We start from the raw sequence: 22,587 nt of genomic DNA, 5'->3' as shown, positions 1-22,587 counted from the left end.
TCCTCTCTTATGCTTCTTAAAGCGCTGTATGAGGGTGTATGGAAACTGTAAAATCTGGTCCATTGAGCATATATCTTGGTATTTTTTTTGTTTGTTTAAATACGCAAACTCACTTGAATGCTACTGTGTTCTGAAAATCATTTTTGTGTGACAATGTTTTATGTCAAACTCACCCGTTCTTTTTTTATCTTAAGAAGAGAGTGAGATTGTTAACTTCATGTACAAGGGATATAGTTGTTTAATATACTGCCATCTTGTGGTCATTTCGGTTACTGCATCTTTTTCAGTGTTCCCTCCTATTCTATGATGTATTTCCCCTTCCTGTTTAGTTAGTGTGGAGGAGAAAAAGTACTGAGTGCAGAGCCACGTCGTGTCTGTGGAGTTTATTATATATATATATATATATATATATATATATATATATATATATATATATATATATATATATATATATATATATATATATATATATAGACAGGAATGAGGAGCTACATATGCCACAGCAGCTAATCAAATAACAGCTTTTAGCACTTTACTGTGCCTCTAAACAAATGCTGATCTGTGGTTGACCACTTTGAGCTACTGCATGCCAGAATTAAAATAAAAAAAATATTAGAAGGCTCTGATTTTAGCACCTGAACATTTCACAAACCTCATGAATCTATAAAAAACAACAGTCAGAATCTATTTCAGATAGTCAAAATGAATTGAGTGCATAGTAGATTAACACACCTTGAGTTGATTTCTGCACCCGCATTAAGCAAGATTTTGATAATGTTGACATAACCACCAGATGCAGCTAAGCTTAAAGGCGTGTAGTCTGAAACATTTCTATGCTCCTTATTTGCCCCTCTAGCCAGCAGCAGCTCTACGACCTGAAAAAATAAAAAATAAAAAGCACACACAAATCAAAAGGTCAGAATGATGGAACAGTTCTAATTTATATAAACATTTCTTATACAAAGCATTTTTTTTTTTCATTGAAAGGCATGCAACATTTTGTTTCCTGTCTTTTCACACAAAAGTACAACACTTAGCCATGCTACTAACCCAGATGAGCTGTGATGCTTCCTGTTGCGGTCAATAATTAACCCGATAAGTGGTACTTGATCTCCATGACAACTGAAAATGCTAGTCACTTAAAGCTGTATGGGAGAAAACAGGCTAAAACGCATTAGGGAGGACCGGGTCACAAACCCTGTCATATTGAGAGTTCAAGACTTCCGATGGGTGAAAGTCTTACAGTACACCAAGGTAACATCCAAAAGAGCTCAAGGATTGAATTCATAGCAGAACATAAGATTCACTGCTGCCAACTACCAGTGGTACCCAAATGGGCATGACAATACAGAAGAGACTCAAGTGTAACTATGCCGAAGCTTTGGCACACAGCAGGTGTGAGCCTGTTTTTGGCAAGCATTTTGCATGAAGCCATATTATCCAGTGTATAGGGGGACGAGGATGAGATCTTCTGCAGCCTCCTTTAGCACAGACTCTAGACCCTCTCCCATCTGTCTCGCTACCACTTTTAAAGCAGGTAGATTCACTTCAGACTCCGGTAGAGAAGGTGGGATTGGTGAAGGAGCCTGGAACTTTTGAGCTCTGAACATCGATGGAGATGTCAAGGCCAAGATACTATGGTAGTTGCAAAAAAAAGCACGCTTTGGTCAGATATTGTAGGTTGATTGTTGCAGGTCCAAGAATGAGTTAGAATCAGATGCAGAGACAGGTGTTAAAATAGGGTCCTGCTCCCATGCAAGAGAAGCATCATCACTCCGTGACTTCAAGTGAATGCTTGCTTGAACTTTTGCCAAAATTCCCTTAAGCCTGGTTTCTGTCATTGCTTTACATTAGTGTATTCTCCTGACAGGGTGCAGAAATGGTGTAAGCATGTCCAGAGGAGGATACACAGCAACCCAGGTGTCAAACATCCTGTAGCGAGGTCGAGGTGGCGGTAAAAGTGTGATCTGTGGCGTGATGTAACCATCATCTACCTGAGACTAAAATCTGAATGCTGACATTTTTGGCCCAAAGTTTGAAAATTTAAACACTCCACGCAAGTGAATAAATGGCAACACAGTCAATCCAGTTTCCTGAAAGTTTTTCCACAAGGCAAATACTTTTCAAGAGACACTTAAATAAGCGTACTGCAAGTAAAAGGTGAAATTAATTCTCATACTTGCAATAAGGGCTAAGGTTTTGTTCCAACAGGACAAACCTGTCTTAAATCTTTATGTTGTTGGTCCCTATGTGAGCCCAGGCTTAGCCCTTTACAGTCGGCATAACTTAGGAGGGTCCGAGAACAGCAGGAATGGGCCTTGGCCCTATATAGCACCCTGCGGCTAACTACACATATTGCCCTCACTGCCAAGGTGAGTGCCCAATCAGGATCCAGTGCCTGAAGCAACATTACAGGCCATTCCCATGGTGTGGGGTCCAGGTGCAGGTTCCAAGCCATTACTGAGGTTACAACAATTTGGATGAATTGTTCTAATATTATACTAGAAGGCAGTGAAGAAACCAAAACAGACTAAAGTAAAGTATTTAAGAATAGGAAACTAGAAGAATGGGAGAAGGGGTCCATCACCCAAGGACACTAGTAAAAAAAACTCATGGGGTAGGGTATAGAAAAACACCCAGGTAGCATGACCAAAAGCTTTGCCAGTGTCCAATCGCCTTATGTAGGAACCTAAAACCCAGGGTGTATGAATATCCAACCTTAGTCCTGTAGTGTACAATTAGAACAACATTTTATGCTTCCCCTAAAATCTCTCTTTGAGTCTATTGAGAGACACATGAATCCCGAACCCGGCTGCTTATTACTACAGCCTGCAGGAGTTTGGGACACTGGCAAATAGAAAAATCCTAAGCCAGTGTCCCTGCATAAAACCTTCTACCCAGCATAACTTTTTTCGGAGAAAGCAATGTACAGAACCCAAAATATAAATATGAAAAAAAAAAAAAAAAAAAAAAAAAAAACACATAGGAGGGAGGTGAGGTCCTCAATGGATCAAAGATGGGGGCCAACTAAGCAACAGCCACTGACAGAACCAAGAAGGGATCGGGAACGTAAGAGAAATACCAATGACTGAAGTAGATAACGAATGAGAAAAACCAAGTCTAAAATTCCGCTCATTTTGTCAAATAGAACCATTCTTGGTTCAAAAGTTTTCCTTTCCTGAGTAGTTTTTGAAATTACCTTTAAAAACTGAAACAATTAAGGTCTTCCATAGTGTGGTCTGGTTGTGAGAAATGGTGTCCCACCACGGGTGTACAGAAATTGTCTGCCTTCTGGTTCTAGATGGTGTGCGTGTGTGTGTGTGTGTGTGTGTGTATAAATTCATCCGTGGTTGTAACCATAAAAAAAAAATGTATCAAAGTAAAAAAAAAAAAAAAAAAAAAAACCTAGGAGGGACCTTCTTAAAGCGGAACTTTACCCAGAACAACGTGAAAAAAAAAAAAAAAAGACTAATCTTAAGGAACATCCACATGCTACCAACATTAGTATGTGCTGTAAGCTGCCTCCAGCACTGCTCCTGTTTCTTTATGGAGGCTACCATTTTACTGAAGCCCAGAGCTTTCCGAACATCAGTAAATCATGAGGTGGAACTAAACCATCAATTTAATGGTATAAAAAACAGATACATTCCTGGAATGCCAGGATTGCTAACTGTCCCATTTGCTTGTGTCTTAAACCAAACGGTTTAACCATCAATTGGCTGGTGTCATAACTAAATTACATGTGCAGCACCATGGTAGTTGAAGCCAGCTTCCTTGGCTGTAAAGGATAGGAGGGTTTAATTCTACTTGGCCTCTACAAATTCAGCAGTGCCGAAAAATAGAAAGCAAATGAGCTTGTGCAGAGCAGAGTGAGACAGTATTACTGGATTTTAAACAGTCAAGACTCATTTTTAATGTTTTACAAAGCTATACCTGCAAGAGAGGCCAGCCTGAAGTAATCCAGTAGGACTTAATTTCCTGACTTTAAAGAAAGATCATTTAAGTGATATACAATTTGGATACCAGGAAAAGGTACTAGGATGGACATATGGTCCAACACATAGAAAATGTGTAGGTGTCTCTGAAGACCATTGAGGGATCAGGTCTTTGTTAGGAAAGGTAGCAGTAGGAACTGGTACAGGCTGACCCAGTATATTTTGGGGGACCCCTCTGGAGAAAGCTGAAGGGTTAGCACACAAGGTTTACAAGCATTATCTAAGAATGTAAATTTTTTCTGAAGATGAAGTGAAATTCCACCCTGCACAAGAACAAAGAGGGTCCCAGCCGTCCTGGGAAGACACACTGGTGAGTGTAGAAGCACAGGAAAGGAGATCAGTGGCAGCACAAGACGAGGGCACAGAGTTTGCCAATGGGCAAAAAGTGATGTGTTGAGCACCCAAATGCCCGAGAATCAAACTATCCAGACATATACGCAGTCCCCCACTTGTGAAGATCCATTTATGCACACACTCATGAGGACTTACTGCGTAAGTAGAAGAGAAAAAAGTTTGGTTTTCCTTCGACCATTCCACAGATCTTCTGTATTAAAGGCAAAGGGCAGAAGCATACTTTGACCTACCCACCCGTGGCATTTCTAATGATAGTGTCAGGAGCAGATCTGAAAAGAATACTTCCCTTGAAGAGTAAAACAAACCAAGTGTTCTTTGGACAGCTCATTAGGTTCCAAGCATGCACTAAGAGTGCCCTGCACATTTACACAGACATCAAGTTGTGAGGCTTGTAACAAGCCGACAACCAAAAGCCCCAGGGTTCCAGCCACTCTTTAAAACAATGCCATATCTCCACGGTGGAGGGTTCATCTAAGAAAAAGATGTCCAATCAATTCGAACACCAGCAAAAAACTGAGCTATGCTGGGCAGAGTAAGGGTTATACAAGGCTGGCTTACAAATTTTTCCTTGCCAGTGTACCAACCTCCCGCATGCAGCATTATAATCTGGCAGTTTCTGAATTCCACTTCCTCCAACAGACAATGGAGAAAAAAGGTTTGTACTATGCACGCACTTCATTGTGACAAGACAGCTTTAGACATAGCATTATGCAATCTCTTCCCTGGTAGCTTATGTAGGAAAGAGCAACTGGATATACTGAAAACCTCTACCCCAGGCATTGAGTTTCGATCACTAAATGAGCTGGCACACAGTATCGCCTTCAACGCACATTTAAATCGTGCCCACACATTTGGCTGTCCATTAAAGTCTTTAGCCATCTAAAGACTTAAAAAAAACAAAACAAAAAACACACACTTAGAACTAAAAGATTGTAGAACAAAGTACATATTATACACAGCTTACCCCACAGATTCCAGAATTGTACTTATTCCTTACCATTGGTACTTTAAATGAATCTTAAGATCATGCAATACTTTTTGAGATGTTCCAATAATTTTGCACCTTAAACTCAATACCTATGTAATCTGCTTTATTGGATAAATCTGGATTTTTGTAACAAACATTGCAGTGCCATCAATGATTTAGGTAATTACCTCTTGCCTGCCACCAGAACAGGCCAGCGATAATGGTGTATCTTTGGTCCTCTCAGACTGAGCCTCAATGTCAGCATTGTTGTCCAACAAGATTTCAACTACTCCAACATGACCAGCAGTTGCAGCCAAGATGAGTGGTGTAAAACCTTAAAGACCGGAAGAAAAGAAGCATGCATTAAAATGTCAAATGGTTTTACATATTTTTATTGCCCATTACAACTTCTGTTATAAATAATAACCATAGTTCACTGGTTTCCCAATATAACATTCTCTTCATCTGACAAATTTCCCTTAAACAGTCCCAAAACAGAATAGTTTACGCCAAGGGTTATCAAAACTTTTCACTTTTAGGGTCACATCGTATTTTTTGCACATATTCACAGGCCAAAAAAATCAGCAATGGAATAGAATAGAGCGACAGGCTGCTGGCAGTGGAACTTGATGATACACAAGTATCCTCTGCCTGCACCTAAATGCCAGAGGCTCATGCAGGGGGGTTAAACTTCCAGTGTTTCCCCTGCACATCGTGTCACCATCAGAGGGTCCCCCAAACCCACCCAAACATTTGTGTTTACATCAAAGTTTCATCCTCCCTGCCTCCCAAGCGTATTTGTGTCCCAATGAGAGACACCAAACCCCCCCCTCCCCCCTCCCCCGTGTCAGTATCAAAGCCATCACCCCCTAGCACAATTGTGTCCTCATCGAAGCCAGTGAATCAGTGTACTTTACCACTGTACAATGTGCCCTGCTTATTAGACTGGCTGTGCAGACCTGCAGCACTCCCTGGCTACCTCCCTGCTGTTACACAGGGACACTGACATTACCAGCGGGGCGGGAGTCAGAAGGTGCAGCAGGCCTGCACTGAAGTACTTCATTGGTTGCTAGGACGACAGTCCTAGACCCCAACACAGTGAGGCACCGGGAAGGGTTGCAGGACCTGCGCTGCTTACTGCCAGAATAGTGAGAATGCAGCGCAGGTTCTGCAACCCAACAAAGCTTGAGCAAAGACCATCTCTGCATGAGTATGAGGACTCTAGCTGCAAGCCAGGAAAAAAAAAGTCCTAGTGGGCAGAAAGTGGCCCGAGAGCTATACCGGAGACCCCTGGTTTACGCAGTCTGATGTACAGGACACCAGAATCAATTCATTGACCGTGGGACATCCCCAAGCAATAATGGAGGAGTAGGGAACAAAATAGCTATAACAAACCTCTATTTTTCAGCACCTGGTTTTCAACAGCCAGACCGCCAAAGCCAGCAATTGTAAAGCAGGAAGGAAGATCGGCCCTTGGGACAGCAGATCCTCCCTGAGAGGCAGTCTCCAAGGAATCTTGGTGACCAATCGCATCAGGTCGGCGTACGAATACCGGCGAGGCCAATCCAGGGCCACTAGAATGACCAGAATCCCTTCCACCTTAATCCTGTGCAAAAGCCGCAGCGAAGCTTGAGAGGGAATGCGTAGATCTGACAATATTGGCCCCAAGGGGCCACCAGAGCATCTGTCGCGTCGACCAGGAGGATCCTCTGACCTGGTCACAAACCTTGGTACCTTTCTGTTGAGCTGAGACACCAACAGATCCACCTTGGAGTAGCCCCACCAGGGACATATCTGATGAAAACCGTCCGGGTGAAAGAGCCGATCCCCTTGGTCCAAGGCCTGCCTGTTTTCCACTCCTGGAATGTGTACGGAGGAGAGTGCCAAAGCATTCTGCCCACTGGAGGATGCCGGCTACTTCCAAGGCTGTCAACACACTCTTTGTTCCACCCTGGTGATTGACAAAAGCCACCACTGTGGCATTGTCCGACTGGATCCGTACCGTTAGCCCCCGTATTCAATCCATTCAGTGATCCATACACAGCCTGACTGCCCAGATCGGTAGTCTGAACTCCTCCAGCATCCAACAACCCTGAGCTGAGCGCAGTCCCAGGGCACCTACCCACCTGAACAGACTGGCATCTGTGGTAACCACCGTCTAATACAAAGGGAGAAAGGATTTGCCCTGCTGAAGAGCTGGAGAAAGAAAAGCCACCAGACCGGAGACCCTGGTTTTCAGCTCAACCAAATCGGATTGTCCAGAGACTCAGACAGATGCTTGTCCCATTTCAACAGGATCTCCCGTTTAAGGGACCTTGTATGGAACTGTGCAAACTGAACCGCCTCAAAGGTAGATGCCATCAGGCCCAACACCTGCATGCAAGTCTGGAGGGAGGACCACCTGATGGACAGCAGTAGAGGAATCGCAGCATGCAACTTATAGAGCTTGTTCAGAGGAAGGAACACTCTGGCTAGAGTTGAATCCAGAGTCAGACCCAGATAGTTCAGGTTTTCAGAAAGGAATCAGAGCAGACTTCTAGTAATGGAGTAGCCAACCAAACTCCTTAAGGGTCCGTAAAGTGATATCCGCGTTGTCCATCAAGGCAGCAGGGGACTCCGTTCGCAAGAGGTCGTCCAGGTAGCTCAGTACCGCAACCCCCCCCCGAGCAGCGTAGAGGAGGCCAAATGGTAACACCATGAACTGATAGTGCTTCTCTCCCACAGCAAAACAAAGAAAGCACACGTGTTGGGCAAATATTGGAATGTACAGGTAAGCATCCTTGATGTCGATAGAGGCAAGAAAATCATCCTGGTGAAGGGATGCTACCACCGTGCGAACGGACTCCATTCTGAATTTCTGTACCCGCACAAAGCAGTTCAAGGCCTTGAGGTCCAGAATCGGCCCCAACTTGCCCTCCTTCTTTGGGACAGTGAACAGGTTTGAATAAAAACCTTAAAATTGTTCCGATACCAGAACCAGGACAATCACCCTGAAGCAACAGGTCTTACACCACCATGAAGAGCGATTGCAATCGGTCCGGGGACAGATGCACATTGGAAGGAAAGAGCCTTTCCGGAGGGCAAGTACGAAACCATCTTGTAACCAGGTAATATCACTTTGTGGATCCATTTGTCATTTACCAAGGAGGTCCACGGGCCCGGAAACCAGTAAAGGCATCTCCCCCAGTCCACTTCTTGAGTGGGGACCCTTCAAAGGGGTACCTCAAAGCAAAGCGTTAAGGAACCACAAAGGGGCGTTTTGGACACTCCCAATCTTTATAGACAAACTTGTCAAAATAAGGGGGGATAAGGAAACACTTTTGCTGTGCAAGACGGCTTGTGGGTGCCAAAGGGAACCGGGTACCTCTGCCGCAGTCTAATCAGTGCGTCAACTAGCGCCTTCTCATGCGCAGCTACAGCTGTGGAGGAATAATCCTCACTATCTAACAGATCAGGGAATGTAGCTACAAACCCCGCAGGGTGGCGTAACGTCAGCAGCGAGCGAGCCAGATTCAGGACCTGACGAGACAGATGAGGTAGGGGAGGGCCCGCAGCCATAAAGTCACCTCCACCTGTGAAACAAAGGACTCCAGGACCACCTTCAGTACATCAATAGATGGCTGGGACCCCGATGTTCCTGCTGCCTCCGAGAGGGGGTCAGGTGGGGAAACATGCTCCTGAGACTACATAAAGTAAAAGGGGAATCCCCACAAAAAACATGTTTAGCACCGCTTTGGGACACCCCAACGGCACCGGTAACACCACAGGGGACCAGCAAGTAACGCACCCCACAACCTGCAGCAGAGAGAGGGAGGGACCCCACAACCTGCAGCAGAGAGAGGGAGGGACCCCACCAGACTCCCCTCCCTACCAGAGTAGCACCCTTCTGCACCTGAGATAGCTCAGTATCCATGTGCGGCGTCCAGGGAAAAGAAAACCCAGGAGTCAACACCAGGGGAAAAGGAGGAGCTCCAACAGCCAAAATCACCGGCAGAGGCACCACTGTCATGGCCGCTGATCCAAATGCACGCTGGACCACACATGGGCACGGACTACACAAACATGGCCACTGGTCAATAGAAAGACAGGCCCCAAAAATAGCAACCACACGTGGCACCCAGGAGGGATACCAGGAGCCCTGGCAACAGCCACCATGGAGAGGGAGAATGCGGGCACAGGACCACCATCAGCGGCCAGCGCCCCCCCCCCCCCCCCACTTACCACCATAAAGCCCATCCACCGGTGGAAAAAGCATCGCCTGACCACACAATGGTCAAATTGGGACAGTGTAAAGACTGGCCTTGGTGGGAAAGGAGTGAAAGTGCTCAGAATTAAAGCATTTTAAAAAAAATGGCCACAATGACCATATAGGCGGGTAAAAGTTGAGTGAGGAAATGCGGACCTTCCTGGAAGGAAGGAAGTAAAAAAAAAAAAAAAAGGGGGGGGGGGGGGGCAGGTCCTAAAGAAGACACAGCAAAAGGGGAGAGTTCTCAAAGTACAATATAATGGAAGAGAAAAGGAAAACTGCTTCCAGGTTACCCTGTCCCAAAGTAAAGAGAACAGTTGCTGGTGCGAACAGGACGACCTATTCATATAAGGATCCCCCTGGAAAAAGAGCCATCAAATTTGAAAAGATAGGACTCCGTTTGACCGACGAAGTACTGCAGGGGTCCCATAAATTGACTAGGGAGAGCCTTCGTTTGTAGAAAATTGCACAGAAGGTATAAGTGTCAGGAGATAGAGAGTATATGTACACGTTTGAAAAGGACCTACAGGGTCCTAAATTAAATTTCATACGCAGGGCCAGGCTGCAGAATACACAGAATGAAGGACTACATTGGAGACATTGCTAGGGCTAGGAGTCTGAAGTACTTTTTTGGGGATAAACTTTGCCCTGAGTTTGTATCGTACACCAAGTTGGACATCAAATTTAATCAGATTTACTAAATGTGTCACTATCCAGGGGCTATGTGTTTTATTTCATCTATAATGTGTGTCCAGAAAGACTGAGCTAGGAAGGTAGTGTGGGATCTTTTTGAATATCTTCGTATTGATATTCCGTGTCAGAAGTGCCTGTTATTTTTGCTCCTGCTTATATCCTTCCAAGTAACAGGTAAAAACAACTTCCTGCAAACAGTCCCGTTCTATGTATGCCTTAGTATAAGCGATATATATACAAACATTTCTGTTAATGGTATCAATTCAAAAGATACTCCTACCCTGTATGTAACCTCATGGTCTATGAATACAATCACTGTGTCCTGTACTGTATGCTTACAATAATTGCTTTTAAAGTCTTTAATATTTTAGGACAAATTAACTTAAAATATGGAACTCTAAATGGCTTTATGATTAAGTCAATATCCTGCAACATTCATCAAAGTGCTTTCTAGATTAATATTGACATTTAGAGATTTTACACTAATAAAACTTGCTAAATCCCTTCTGTGGCTTTGGGCCTCTTTCTTCCCATTCAGTTACAGTACTTAAAATAGACACTTTATAAATGGCAAGGAATTACTACAGTGTGCACAAAATGCAAAGTGGGGATCAGAAATGGAAGAATGGTGTGCAGATTGAGATTGGGGGGACAAAAGTGGGGGTGAAGTGTGCAATGTGGTATATACTTAATCAACACCAGCACAGTGGGCTTGCTTAAGAGGAGGAAATTGTGGAAGTCCACCTACAGTATTTACAATGTTTTTAATGTAATACATTAAGGTTTGGCCCACTGCCAAGTCATTAACAGGGAGTAACCCAACAGTGCTATAACCAGCTTTAACCAACAGTGCTACGAATTTCCTTTTTCCAGTCTCTGGAAGGTACCATTGCTTTACTTGTAATAACTCTATAGAGAGGTTCAAAGAATTCACTCCACAAAAAAGGGCAAACTAGCATGTATATTATCGCCAGCAGAGCCCTAGGTATCAGGCCAAGAGCAATAAAGGCACACCAGGGTATTGGGTCCTACTTCACTGAACATAAATAAAAATGGCCTTCAAAGACTGGAAAATAAAAATTTAGGGTGACTGCACACTGAGCCACTGTACCCACAGTTTTAGTGCGTTTTGCCAAAGACAATTACAATTCTATTCTACCCCACCGTTTTGGTTCGATTTCTAAAAGCGCACCAAAACAGTGGGACATTAAAAGTCTATGGCAAACTGCAGCTAACCCGCACCAAAGCTATGGGTACACTCCATCCACGCTGTGGACAAAACTCAAGAGGGCAGTTTGAATACGGTCTTTTGGAACATTTTTATGCATAAAAAGACAAAATTTAAGCCATACATTTTTTTTTTTTTTTTTTTTTTACATGATTGCAGTTTTTGTTGTGTATTAGGCAGCAGAAACCTTGAAAAAGTAGCACAAAAAAAAAAAATATATACTACCTATAAAAGTATCTCTGAAAACACAGAAAAGACATACTCCATTAACCCCATTAAGATTGCCTGCCGCACATTTACTGCGGCAGGCTGCCTCTTCTGCACAAACCAACGTAGCCCTACGTCGGTCACGCGTGTGGTGCCGGGGTCAAAGAGTGTGCCGCTGGCTGCGTGCTCCAACCCCAACTAGGCAGCAGGTATGCCGATGCACAGGGCCGGCAGCCACGATTGCCACTGGGCACCCGCGATCGCTCCCTGCTGAAAGGGGACGGTCAGCTGTTGTAAACTTTCTGAAATGATCACAGAGCACATGTGACCCTGCTATATAGGATCACAGGTCTCTATGATCATTTCTCAAGCCTATCCCCCATACAGTTAGTAAACACTCCCCTAGGCTCACATTTAACCCCTTGATCACCTCATAGGTTAACCCCTTCCCTGCCAATGTCATTATTACAGTAACAGTGCATATTGTTAGCACTGATTACTGTAGTAATGTCACTGGTCCCCCCAAAAGTGTAAAAAATGTCAGTTAGGGGTCCGATCAGTCCATTGCAATGTCGCAGTCCCGCTAAAAATCGCAGATCATCGCCATTACTAGTAAAAAAAAAAAATAAAAAATAAAAATGACAAATCTTTTCCCTAGTTTGTAGACGAGATAACACTTGCGCAAACCAATCAAAATATGCATATTGCGATTTTTTTTTTTTTCACCAAAAATATGTAGCAGAATACAAATTGGCCTAAAATGACAAGCTTGATTTTTTTTTTTTTTTTTTGGGGGGGGGGGGGGAATGTTATATAGCAGAATGTGAAGAATTGATTTTTTATTCCGGAAATGTCACTTTTAGGTTTATACCGCAAAAAATAAAACCCGCCGAGGTGATAAAATACCACCAAAATAAATCTCTATTTGGGAAAAAAAAAAAAGGACATCTATTTTATTTAGGTACTGCATCGCACGACCGCGCAATTTTCCTTTAACGTAACGCAGTGCCAAATGCCAAAAAATGGCCTGGTCATTAAGGGGGCAAATCCTTCCGGTCCAGAAGTGGTTAAGGTAGCTTAACAGTTACTAGTATGAAGGGCACTTTGACAAGATGTGTGATTTTAATAGCTCATCCGAGATCTTTATAGCATTACTGCCCTCACAAAGATGATTTTACTGAATATGAGTTTTAGTGTATATTAAATAACTGACTGTTCAGCTATCCAAACTGTGTGCGTATTTTTTTCCAGTTATTTGGGGTTAGCTACAAGTGATTTCTTGAATCTCCATAATAAAATACCAAATAAAGGAAACATCTAATTTGATTAACATGCATACCTTTTTTGTCTCTGTGCTCAATATTTGCTCCTCTCTCCAACAGAGTTTGCACAAGCTCCTCATGTCCACCAGCACATGCAAGTGTTAGTGCCGTGTCGTGATTACTTTCAGTCTGCCATAAAGCACAAACCAGAATAAGTCATTAAACATACAATTGACAACATTTTTCAAAAAGTATTACCAGGTATTTTGACAGTTAATAGTATGCAATGGCTATTAACATTAAAATATAACAAAAGAAAAAACCTTTTTTATTTAGTTTTGGACAGAGTGGAGAGTGATTAGACCCCCTGTCAATTTTTATTGCTGTCTGTGCCCCCGTTAAGGGGAAATTCACCCTATTTGTCCGGTTTACCATCATCAAAAGTCAAAGAAAATCCCAAATTTTTGGTTGTCCCCAGAAAAGCAATATATGGGAAATCTTACAATTGGGACACTAGTTCTGGTGACCTGGGGGTCCCCAAGAAGTTTATTTTGCAGGGATTTCATCTGACTTCCTGTTTGGCTAAGGGACAGGAAGTGAAGGGAAATCTCTGCAATGGGACACAGATGGTAAAAAAAAAAAAATCTGACAGGAGTTTAACTATCCATTTGCTTTATCCAAAATGAAAAGAATGGGACTTACCATAAAATTCATTTCTCGGATGTTCATTGACGAACAGACCTCCTGATCTTCATAACCATTGGGCTACACTGCCCCCTACAGGAGTAGGATACTAGGCAGTAAAAAAAGTCTGGCTATGCCTATGGGCAGTCCCAGGGGGTATACTCCCTCTTTCTGCTATAGGTACTCCAGTTTTGTTACAAGCAGTGTCAGAAGAATTACAACTCCACAGAAGGGTGGGTGCTGTGTCAGTCAATGAACATCAGAGAAATTGATTTTGCGTTAAGTCAAAAATCCCATTTTCTCTTTCGTTCATTGATGGACACAGCTCCTGATCTTCATAACCATTGGGACGTCCCAAAGCAGTGTTAAACATGAAGGGTGGGAACAGCAAAAAATACCAAGGCTAAACAGTAACCAAACAGGCAACAGGAACTCAACCAAAACTGAAGCCCATCTGATAAAACAATACACCTTTAGAGGATCAGGTCCTCTAAAAAGCAGTCCGCAAAACCTTGCGGCCAAAAGAAGCATCCGCAGATGCCAACACATCCACTTTATAGAACTTTGTGAAAGTGTGCACCGACGACCAGGTGGCCGCCTTGCAAACCTGAGTCACTGACGCCTGATGATGGAAGGGACAGGAGGCACTGAGGGACCGAGTAGAGTGCGCCTTGACAGGATGAACCTGACCACTGATGGAATAGGCCTTAACAGTCTGTCTGATCCATCTGGAAATGGTCGCAGAGGAAGCAGACAACCCTTTCCGAGGACCATCCGTGAGCACAAATAGTGGGACTTCGTAAAGACTCCATAGCTACCACACTCACACTAATTGCCCGGACCACACCCAAGGCTTGCAAGGCAATTTCCTTCAGATGTTTTGGCCTGGGACACGGGGAAGGCAACACAATGTCTTCATTCAAATAAAAATCAGAGGCAACCTTTGGAAGGAACGACGGACATGGACGAATTACCCCCAGGTAAGGTGAACAACAAGACATCGCAGCCAGCTTCGACACCCTGAACGCAGAAGTAATAGCCACCGAAAAGGCCACCTTATGGGACAATGCAAGCAGGGGAACCTCCTGAATATTTTCAAAAGGAGGCTTCTGGAGAACTGACACCACCAAATTGAGATTCCATGGCGGCATAGGAGACCGCAATGGAGGAGCCAAGTGTTGAACTCCCTGGATAAAGGTACGCACCAAGGAATGTGTGGCCAATGGAAGTTGATAACTGCCAAGGCCAAAACCTGGCCCTTGATGGTATTTAAGGCCAGTCGCTGATCAACCCCCCGTTGGAGGAAAGCCAAGATCCGATCAACCGAAAAAGAAGTGAGGGTGAACCCCAAAAGACTTACACCACGCAATGTACATTTTCAAGTGCAATGGCAAGTCTTCCTAGAGAATTTTATAGCCTTTGAGTAGGAATCACTGATTCATACAAACCTCTATGCTTCAGCACCTGGCTTTCAACAGCTAAGCCATTAAAGCCAGCGAATGTAAATCACCAGCCGTACCAGATCGGCCTACCAAGACCGGCAAGGCCAGTCTTGAGCCATTAGAATTCCTTCTGCCTCGATCCTGCGCAGGAGTCTCTGCAGAAGTTTGAGAGGAGGAAAGGCATAAATCAGATGATACAGACTCCAAGGAGCCATTAAGGCGTCTGTGGCCTTAGCTAGAGGATCCCAAAACCGTGCCACAAACCTCTGCACTTACCTGTGGAGATGAGAGGCCAACAGAACCACTTCGGGAGTACCCCACCAGAGTCAGAGCTGATGAAACACCTCCGGATGAAGTGACCATTCCCCCTTGTCCAATGCCTGTCGACTGGGGTAATCCGCTTGCCAATTTTCCACCATTGGAAATGTGTACAGCAGAGAGGGCTGGAACGAAACGTTCTTCCCACCTTAGAAAACCAGCTAGTTCCTGAGCCACCATGGCACTTCTTGTCCCCCCTTGGTGATTGACATCAGTCACAGCCGTGGCATTGTCTGATTTAATTCGTACCGAACACCCCTGAAGATGAATCTTCCAATGATCCAAAGTCTGATCGCTCAGAGTTCCAAAACATTGATAGGTAGCCCGCACTTTTCCTGAGTCCATTCCACTCCAAGCACAATCCGTGCCAAGGACGCCTCCCCACCCAGACAGGTTGGCATCCATGGTGAAGACCGTCCAGTACAGGGGAAGAAAATATTATCCCTGACAAATTACTGGAGAACAAAGCCACCAAACCAGGGACCCTCTCGTACGCTGGCTGAATAGGATCAGATTATCTAGAGACGAAGGATTCTTGCTCCATTTTACCAGGATCTCTTTTTGCAGAGATCTCGTATGGAACTGAGCAAACGGAACCACCTCAAAAAAGGTAGACACCATCAGGCCCAGCACCTGCAAGTCTGAAGAGATGGTTGTCTGGTGGACAGCGGAAGTTGAATTGCCTACTGCACTTCCTGGAGTTTTTCCAGAGGAAGAAACATTCTGGCTGAGGCCAGAGTCAGGCCCAGATAGTCCAGACTGGTGGACAACCAGCAGATTTCTGAAGATTCAGAATCCAATTGAATTCCCACAGAGTTTGCAGAGTAATCTCCAAGTTGTCCAGAAGAGCAGTTGGAGACTGACAAAAGCAGATCGTCCAGGTACCCCAATATCACGATCACCCGCTAACGCAACAATGCTAGCACCGGGGCCAATACTCGTGACGATCCTAGGAGCGGAGGCGAGACCAAAGGGTAGTGCCACAAACTGATAATGCCCCTTGCCCACAGCAAAGCGGAGGAAGCACTGGTGTCCGGCACATATTGAGATGTGAATGTAGGCATCCTTGATGTCGATAAAGCGAGGAAATCCCCCTGGTATAGGAATGCCACTACAGTGCTAATGGACTATTCAAAACTTCTGTACCCGCACAAAGCAGTTTAGCACCTTGAGGTCCAGAATTGGACTTTCCTTCCTTCCAGGGACCTGTAAACAGGTTTGAGTAAAACCCTGAAAAGGTTCCGATGTCGGAACCGGAACAACCACCCCTTGAAGTAACACGTCTTGCACTGCCCCAAAGAGATCCCCTAAAAAATCTCGGGACAAGCGAAGGTGGGAAGGGAAGAATCTTTCCGGAGGATAAGATCGAAAGTCGATCTTGTAGTCGCAGCGAATGACTTTGTGAGCCCACTTCTTCTGTGTCGGATGTCCACAGAGGGCGCCCCTTCATGCAAAGGAAACCTTGTCTGCAGGTCTGGCAGAACCCGTTGTGATTTTCCAGACCAGGTCCTCTTAGAACCCCCGGCGGAGGCCCTGAAGGGCTTAGAACCCTTCTCTTGAGAGCCTGAGGGATGAAAAGGCCGCTTGTGAGCCGAAAAAAAAAGGGCCCCCATCTGCGACGGGGCTCCTTACCCTTGGAAGCCTGTGGAAGAAGAGTACTCTTTTCCCCTGTGAGGCATTTGATGAGGTCATCCAAGGAAGCTCGAAACAGGCAATGCCCCACAAATGGAGGATTGGATAAGGCCTTCTTAGAACCCTGATCCGCAGACAAGCATTTTAGCCAGCTAATATGCCGCAGGACCACTGCTGAGACAGTCTAGAAATCAAGGGAGCCGCATCCACTGAGGCGTCAGACAAACTGTAGCCCTTGGACCAACTAATCTGCCAGCTCCGCAAAGGCAGGGGGGGAGCTTTTCCCCTTCCAGTTCCCGGCGAAGAAGTTTTGCCCACTCAGTCATAGCTTGCAACACCATGGAAATAGTAAATACCGGCCTAAGTGCCGAACCAGCCACGGTGAACATAATGCAGGTCAAGGCCTCCGACCTCCTATCAGCCGGATCTGTAAAGACCGGGGACTCTTCAACCGGGATTACAGTGGCTTTATTCAACCAGGGAGTACACTACAGGAGGAAATCCTCATAAGGGTACCGCATTACAAAGCGCTTAGGGATTGCAAAAGTACACCCCCACTGTTTTGTGAAAATATTGTCAACGAAAGCGGGAAAGGGGAACACCTTAGCTGCCTTGGAGGACCTGTAGGTGCCAATGGTGACCCGCGGCTCCGATGCTGCGTTAGTCGCATCCTCCATCTTTAACCTCTTCCGGACCGCCCGCCGCAGATATACTGCGGCAGGCAGCCCCTCCTGCGTGAACCGACTTAAGCCTAAGTCGATCGCGCACCTGCAGCTAGGACAGTCAGCTGTTGTAAACACAGCTGACCGTTCTCTCTGGAATGATCACAGAGCGCCTGTGAGCCTTCTATATAGGTCTATGATCATTCAAATGCCCAACCCCCATACATTCTATATAGGTCTATGATCATTCAAAAGCCCAACCCCTAGGCTTACATTTAACCCCTTGATCACCTACTGTTAACCCCTTCCCTGCCAGTGTCATTATTACAGTTAACAGTGCATATTGTTAGCACTGATTACTGTAGTAATGTCACTGGTCCCCCCAAAAGTGTCAAAAACGTCAGTTAGGGGTCCGATCTGTCCACCGCAATGTCGCAGTCCCGCTAAAAATCATAGATCGTCGCCATTACTAGTATTAAAAAAAAAAAAAATGACAACTCTTTCCCCTAGTTAGTCGACAGGATAACTTTTGTGCAAACCAATCAAATTACGTTTTTTGCGATTTTTACCAAAAATATGTAGCAGAAAACAAATTGGCCTAAAATGTTAAAAAAAAAAAAAAGATTTTAAAATTTTTTTGGGTATAGTTTATAGCAGAATGTGAAAAATATATATATATTTTTTCAGAATTGTCTCAATTTTGTTTATAGCGCAAAAAAAAAATAAAAAATGTAAAAAATCGCAGGCGATGAAATACCGCTAAAAGAAAAAAAAAAAAAAAAAAAAAGGAAAAAAGGGACATTATGACCACGCAGTCCGTTAAACGCAGTGCCGAATCGCAAAAAATGGCCTGGTCATTAAGGGGGCAAATTCTTCCAGAACAGAAGTGGTTAAGGTTTCCCACACCAATACAATCAGCCCATCCACTAGCGCCTTTTTATGCGCGGCTAGAGGAGCAGAGGAATCATCCTCACTATCTGAGCACACAGGATGCGTGGACGCAGACCCGGAAAGTTAACTCGCATCTGCGGCAGCCAAATCAGATTCAGTATACAAAAAGACAGGAAGCAGGTAAAGGCGAGGGACACTTTTTGCTAGCCCGTTTTTTCAGGACCAAATCTCCAGGACCACAGTCAGTGCAGTCAGTTGTCGGGACTCAGAGGGCCCGGCCGCCTCTGAGAGGGGATCAGGTGGTGAAATATGCTCTAGGGACTCCATTAATGGGGAGGGGAACCCCCCCCACCCAAAAAAAGTATCACACTGCAAGGGACACCCCACCGCACTGGTGGCACTACAAGGTCCATTGCACACCATGTGGTGATCAGGAAGAAAAATATCCAGGAATCAGCACTAGAGGCTCCCACTGCTGATCATCTTCAACAACATGGCCACCGCTATGGTCAATGGGAAACCACAAGAAAATGACCGCTGAGGCTACACAAACATGGCTTCCAATCTGTAGAATAAAAAAGCTACATGAAAATGGTAACACCTTGTGACACCACGTGCCTGGGGAGGACCCAAGGAGCTTGAAAAAGATCCCAACAAAAAAGGGGGCCCTGGCAGGCGCCCCCACCAGGCCCAGCACCCTCACTAGGCCCAGCACCCTCCCAAAGTCTGACCGTCCGGTCGCCGGCGGCACGCTCCCCACCCACCCCCTTCGCCAGCTCAACAACCCAGACCGACCTAAAGTGGTATGTCTACCCCATGGGGGGGATGGGGGATGCCCAAGGCCTGCAGAAGACCAAGAAGGGGGGGGGGGGCTGTCTGGGAAGGAGGGGAGCCCGGGCGTCCAACCATCCCAGGGAGAGGACTGATTCCATCCCAAAACTTTCCAGGGGTAGAGGGGTACAGCTAATTACCACACCAGGAACAGGGTGGGCACCACTACGGTTCATCGTAATGTGGTGGCCGTCAGCCAGGAGGAACGCTGCAACTCAGGCCGAAGCCAGGTGGTATGCGCCCTTGCGAGACGTTTAACTCACAGACCATCCCCCATCCAGTTCGGCTAGGTCACGGCTGACCCAGCGCGGAGCTGCCTTCTGCACGCACTCGCTGGCCAGACTGGGGGGACCCTCTGGATCTAGATTATCCAGTCTCTCTCCCAGTCCGGCAATTGATTGTAGAGTCGTATAAGGAACAAAATAATAAAGCGGAAAAAATTACATTTAAAAAGAAGGGGGGGGGGGGGGGAAATCGCCTGGACCAGAGATCCCAGCAAGGAACTAGGTCCTTACTCCTGACTAAGCAGAAAAAAAAACTGAGTACCTATAGCAGAGAGTGGTAGTATACCCCCTGGGACTGCCCCATAGGCGTAGTCAAGTTTTTTTCTGCCTAGTGTACTACTCCTGTAGGGGCCAGTATAACCCACGTAGTCAAGAAGATGAGAAGCTGTGTCCGTCAATCCTATTTTCGTACAACGGACACAGAGCTCCATAAATAATAACTACAGGGACTTCCAAAAGTAATGCCATAGGAAAATGAGGGGTGGGGAAAATAACCCAAGGCTAACACACAAAAGCCCTTACCAGGACACAGGAGCCCCATCTGGGAAAAAAAAAACGTAAAAAAAAACACCCCTCAAGGAGGGAACTGCCCCTAAAAATCAGCCTGCAAAATCTTGCGGCCAAAAGAAGCATCTGCAGAAGATGCCAAAATGTCAACTTTGTAGAAAGTTATGCACCGACGACCAAGTGGGCGCCCTGCAATCTTGAGAAACTGACGCTCTATGGCGAAAGACCCAAGAAGTACTCAGCACCCGGGTAGAATGCACCATGACAGGGAAAGGCGGAATCCAACCTTTAATAGAACAGGGTTGAGTCACCATGTGTCTGATCCATTCGGTAATGGCAGCCGAAGAAGCGGCCAACCCTTTCCTTTGTTCTTGTGTAACCACAAAGAGCGAGTCTGACCTCCAAAAGGATTCTGTGGCTACCAGATACACCCGAATCACATCCAAGACATGCAAGGCAAAATCCTTGGGATGAGCCGACTTGGAACACAAGACAGACAACAATGTCCTCATTCAAAGGGAAGTCCGAGAACTTTGGGCAGGAATGATGGACAGGGACTAAGAACCGCTTTATCCATACGGACCACTAAATAGGGACTACGACACGATGGTGCCACTAACTCCTACGGGATGATGTGAATGCCACCTTCTGGGACAACTTAATCTCCTGAATAATCTCAAATAGAGGTTTCTGGAGAACTGAGCGCACCAAGTTTAAATCCCACAGCGGTAAAGAGACCGTACAGGCGGAATCATATGTCAAACTCCCTGAATGAAGGTACGAACTAAAGCATGCATGGTTAGGGGTCGATGAAAGAAAATTGCTAAGGCAGACACCTGGCCCTCGATGGAACTCAAGGCCAACTTCTGCTTAATGCCCCGTTGAAGAAAGGCCAAGATCGGAGCCAACAAAAAGGAGCGAGAATGAGCGTCAATCGACTCATACCAAGAAATGTACGTTTTCCACGTACGATGGTATATCTTGCTAGAAGTCGACTTCCTCAGCTTCGACATAGTAGGGCTCACCGATCCAGACAAATCTCTATCCCTCAGTAGCTAGGCCATTAAAGCAGTGAATCACGGCCTGTGGTTCCCGAAGTTTGTCAAGAAGGACCACTCTGGTCATAATTAAAACCCAACGAAGGTAATTCAATTTCCGGACTGGCATAGGGGGGACCTTAGGTAGTTCGGACGTCACCCGAATCTTTGCATAAACAAAACTCAGAAATGGACGAACTTCCTTTTTTGGTACCCCAAAATGATCATTTCGTGGATCCCCCTGACCCTCACGAAGGAGGTCCACAGAGCTGGAAACCAGGGAAGATGTCCCCCCACCCAAGTTATGAGTGAGGGCAGATCTTCATACTGAAGGGTTCTTGTCTGCGGGTCCGAAGAAACCATCTCTGGGCTTACAAGACCAACTTTGTTTGGAACCTCCCAGAGAAGACTTGAAGGATCTAACCCCTATTCTCAGGCCCAGGGGGGACAAAATATTGTTCTATGAGCTGAAAAGGAGGGCCCCAGTCTGCGACAAGGCTCCTTCCCTTTCCTAGGTTGTGGCAGGAAGGTACTCTTCCCCTCTGAGACCCTTAAGGATGTCAAGAGTAGCCCCAAACAGGCGATCGCCTTAAAAAGGCAGTTAAATGAGAGTTTTCTTATTGCACTTTTCCACTGCAAGTACCGGCTCGGCTCTACTCGGACCTGCTTGGCCCGGTTTGCTTTTCCACTGCTGGTACCGCATGGTACGGTGTTGGAACGGTTCGGTACGGTTTGGTATGGTTTGCTTTTCCACTAAAGTAGTACTAAAGTTAAGTGGGTGGGATAACAACGATTCTCTGACCAATCAGTGGCTAGTAGAGACTGCATGCAAAGGATTGTGGGATATGGTACCGGTATGGTACCTCTTGGAACCACAATCGAGGTGGTACTGTTTTAGAGAGCCATACCGTTCAGTTCCATGCAGTGGAAAAGCACCGCCGTACCGTACCGAACCGTTCCTACACCGTACCATGCGGTACCAGCAGTGGAAAAGCACAAAAGCGAGCCGAACCGTTCGGTTCCATGCAGTGGAAAAGCACCATTAGAGGCTTGGTCTGCAGACCAATTCTTAAACCAAAAGCATGCGCTTGAGCACCACCGCTGAAACAGCAAGCTTGGACAGCACAGGAGCTGTATCCAAAGCTGCATCACAAAAACGGCAGCCCCTGGACCAAATGGTCCGCTAAATCAACATAAGCAGCGGGAACCTGCTCACTCCCCAGACCTTGGCGCAAAAGTTTGGCCCATTCAGTTAGGGTCTGAGACACCAGGGCCAAGGCAAAGACTGGTGGCAATGCAGAACCAGCTATAGTAAACATGCTGCATGCCACAGCCTCCGCTTTCCTG

General features: G+C 45.6%; 1 protein-coding gene across 4 annotated transcripts in view; it reads right to left on the bottom strand.

Moving 5' to 3' along the window:
- The window catches only part of ANKRD17 (ankyrin repeat domain 17), a 331,682-nt gene that overhangs the window by 152,163 nt on the left and 156,932 nt on the right, over positions 1 to 22,587 (bottom strand). For all 4 annotated transcript variants that reach the window (XM_082265183.1, XM_082265182.1, XM_082265185.1 and 1 more), the window contains 3 exons: positions 13,030 to 13,141; positions 5,505 to 5,650; positions 733 to 875 (listed from right to left, as the gene is read on the bottom strand). In XM_082265183.1, the coding sequence (XP_082121309.1) occupies positions 733 to 875; positions 5,505 to 5,650; positions 13,030 to 13,141 (401 nt within the window). The remainder of the gene's footprint in view (positions 1 to 732; positions 876 to 5,504; positions 5,651 to 13,029; positions 13,142 to 22,587) is intronic.

The sequence above is a fragment of the Pelophylax lessonae genome, assembly GCF_965119305.1.
Source record: "Pelophylax lessonae genome assembly, chromosome: 1".
NCBI classification, from domain to species: domain Eukaryota; kingdom Metazoa; phylum Chordata; class Amphibia; order Anura; family Ranidae; genus Pelophylax; species Pelophylax lessonae.
This window is presented reverse-complemented; position numbering and strand designations above follow the sequence as displayed.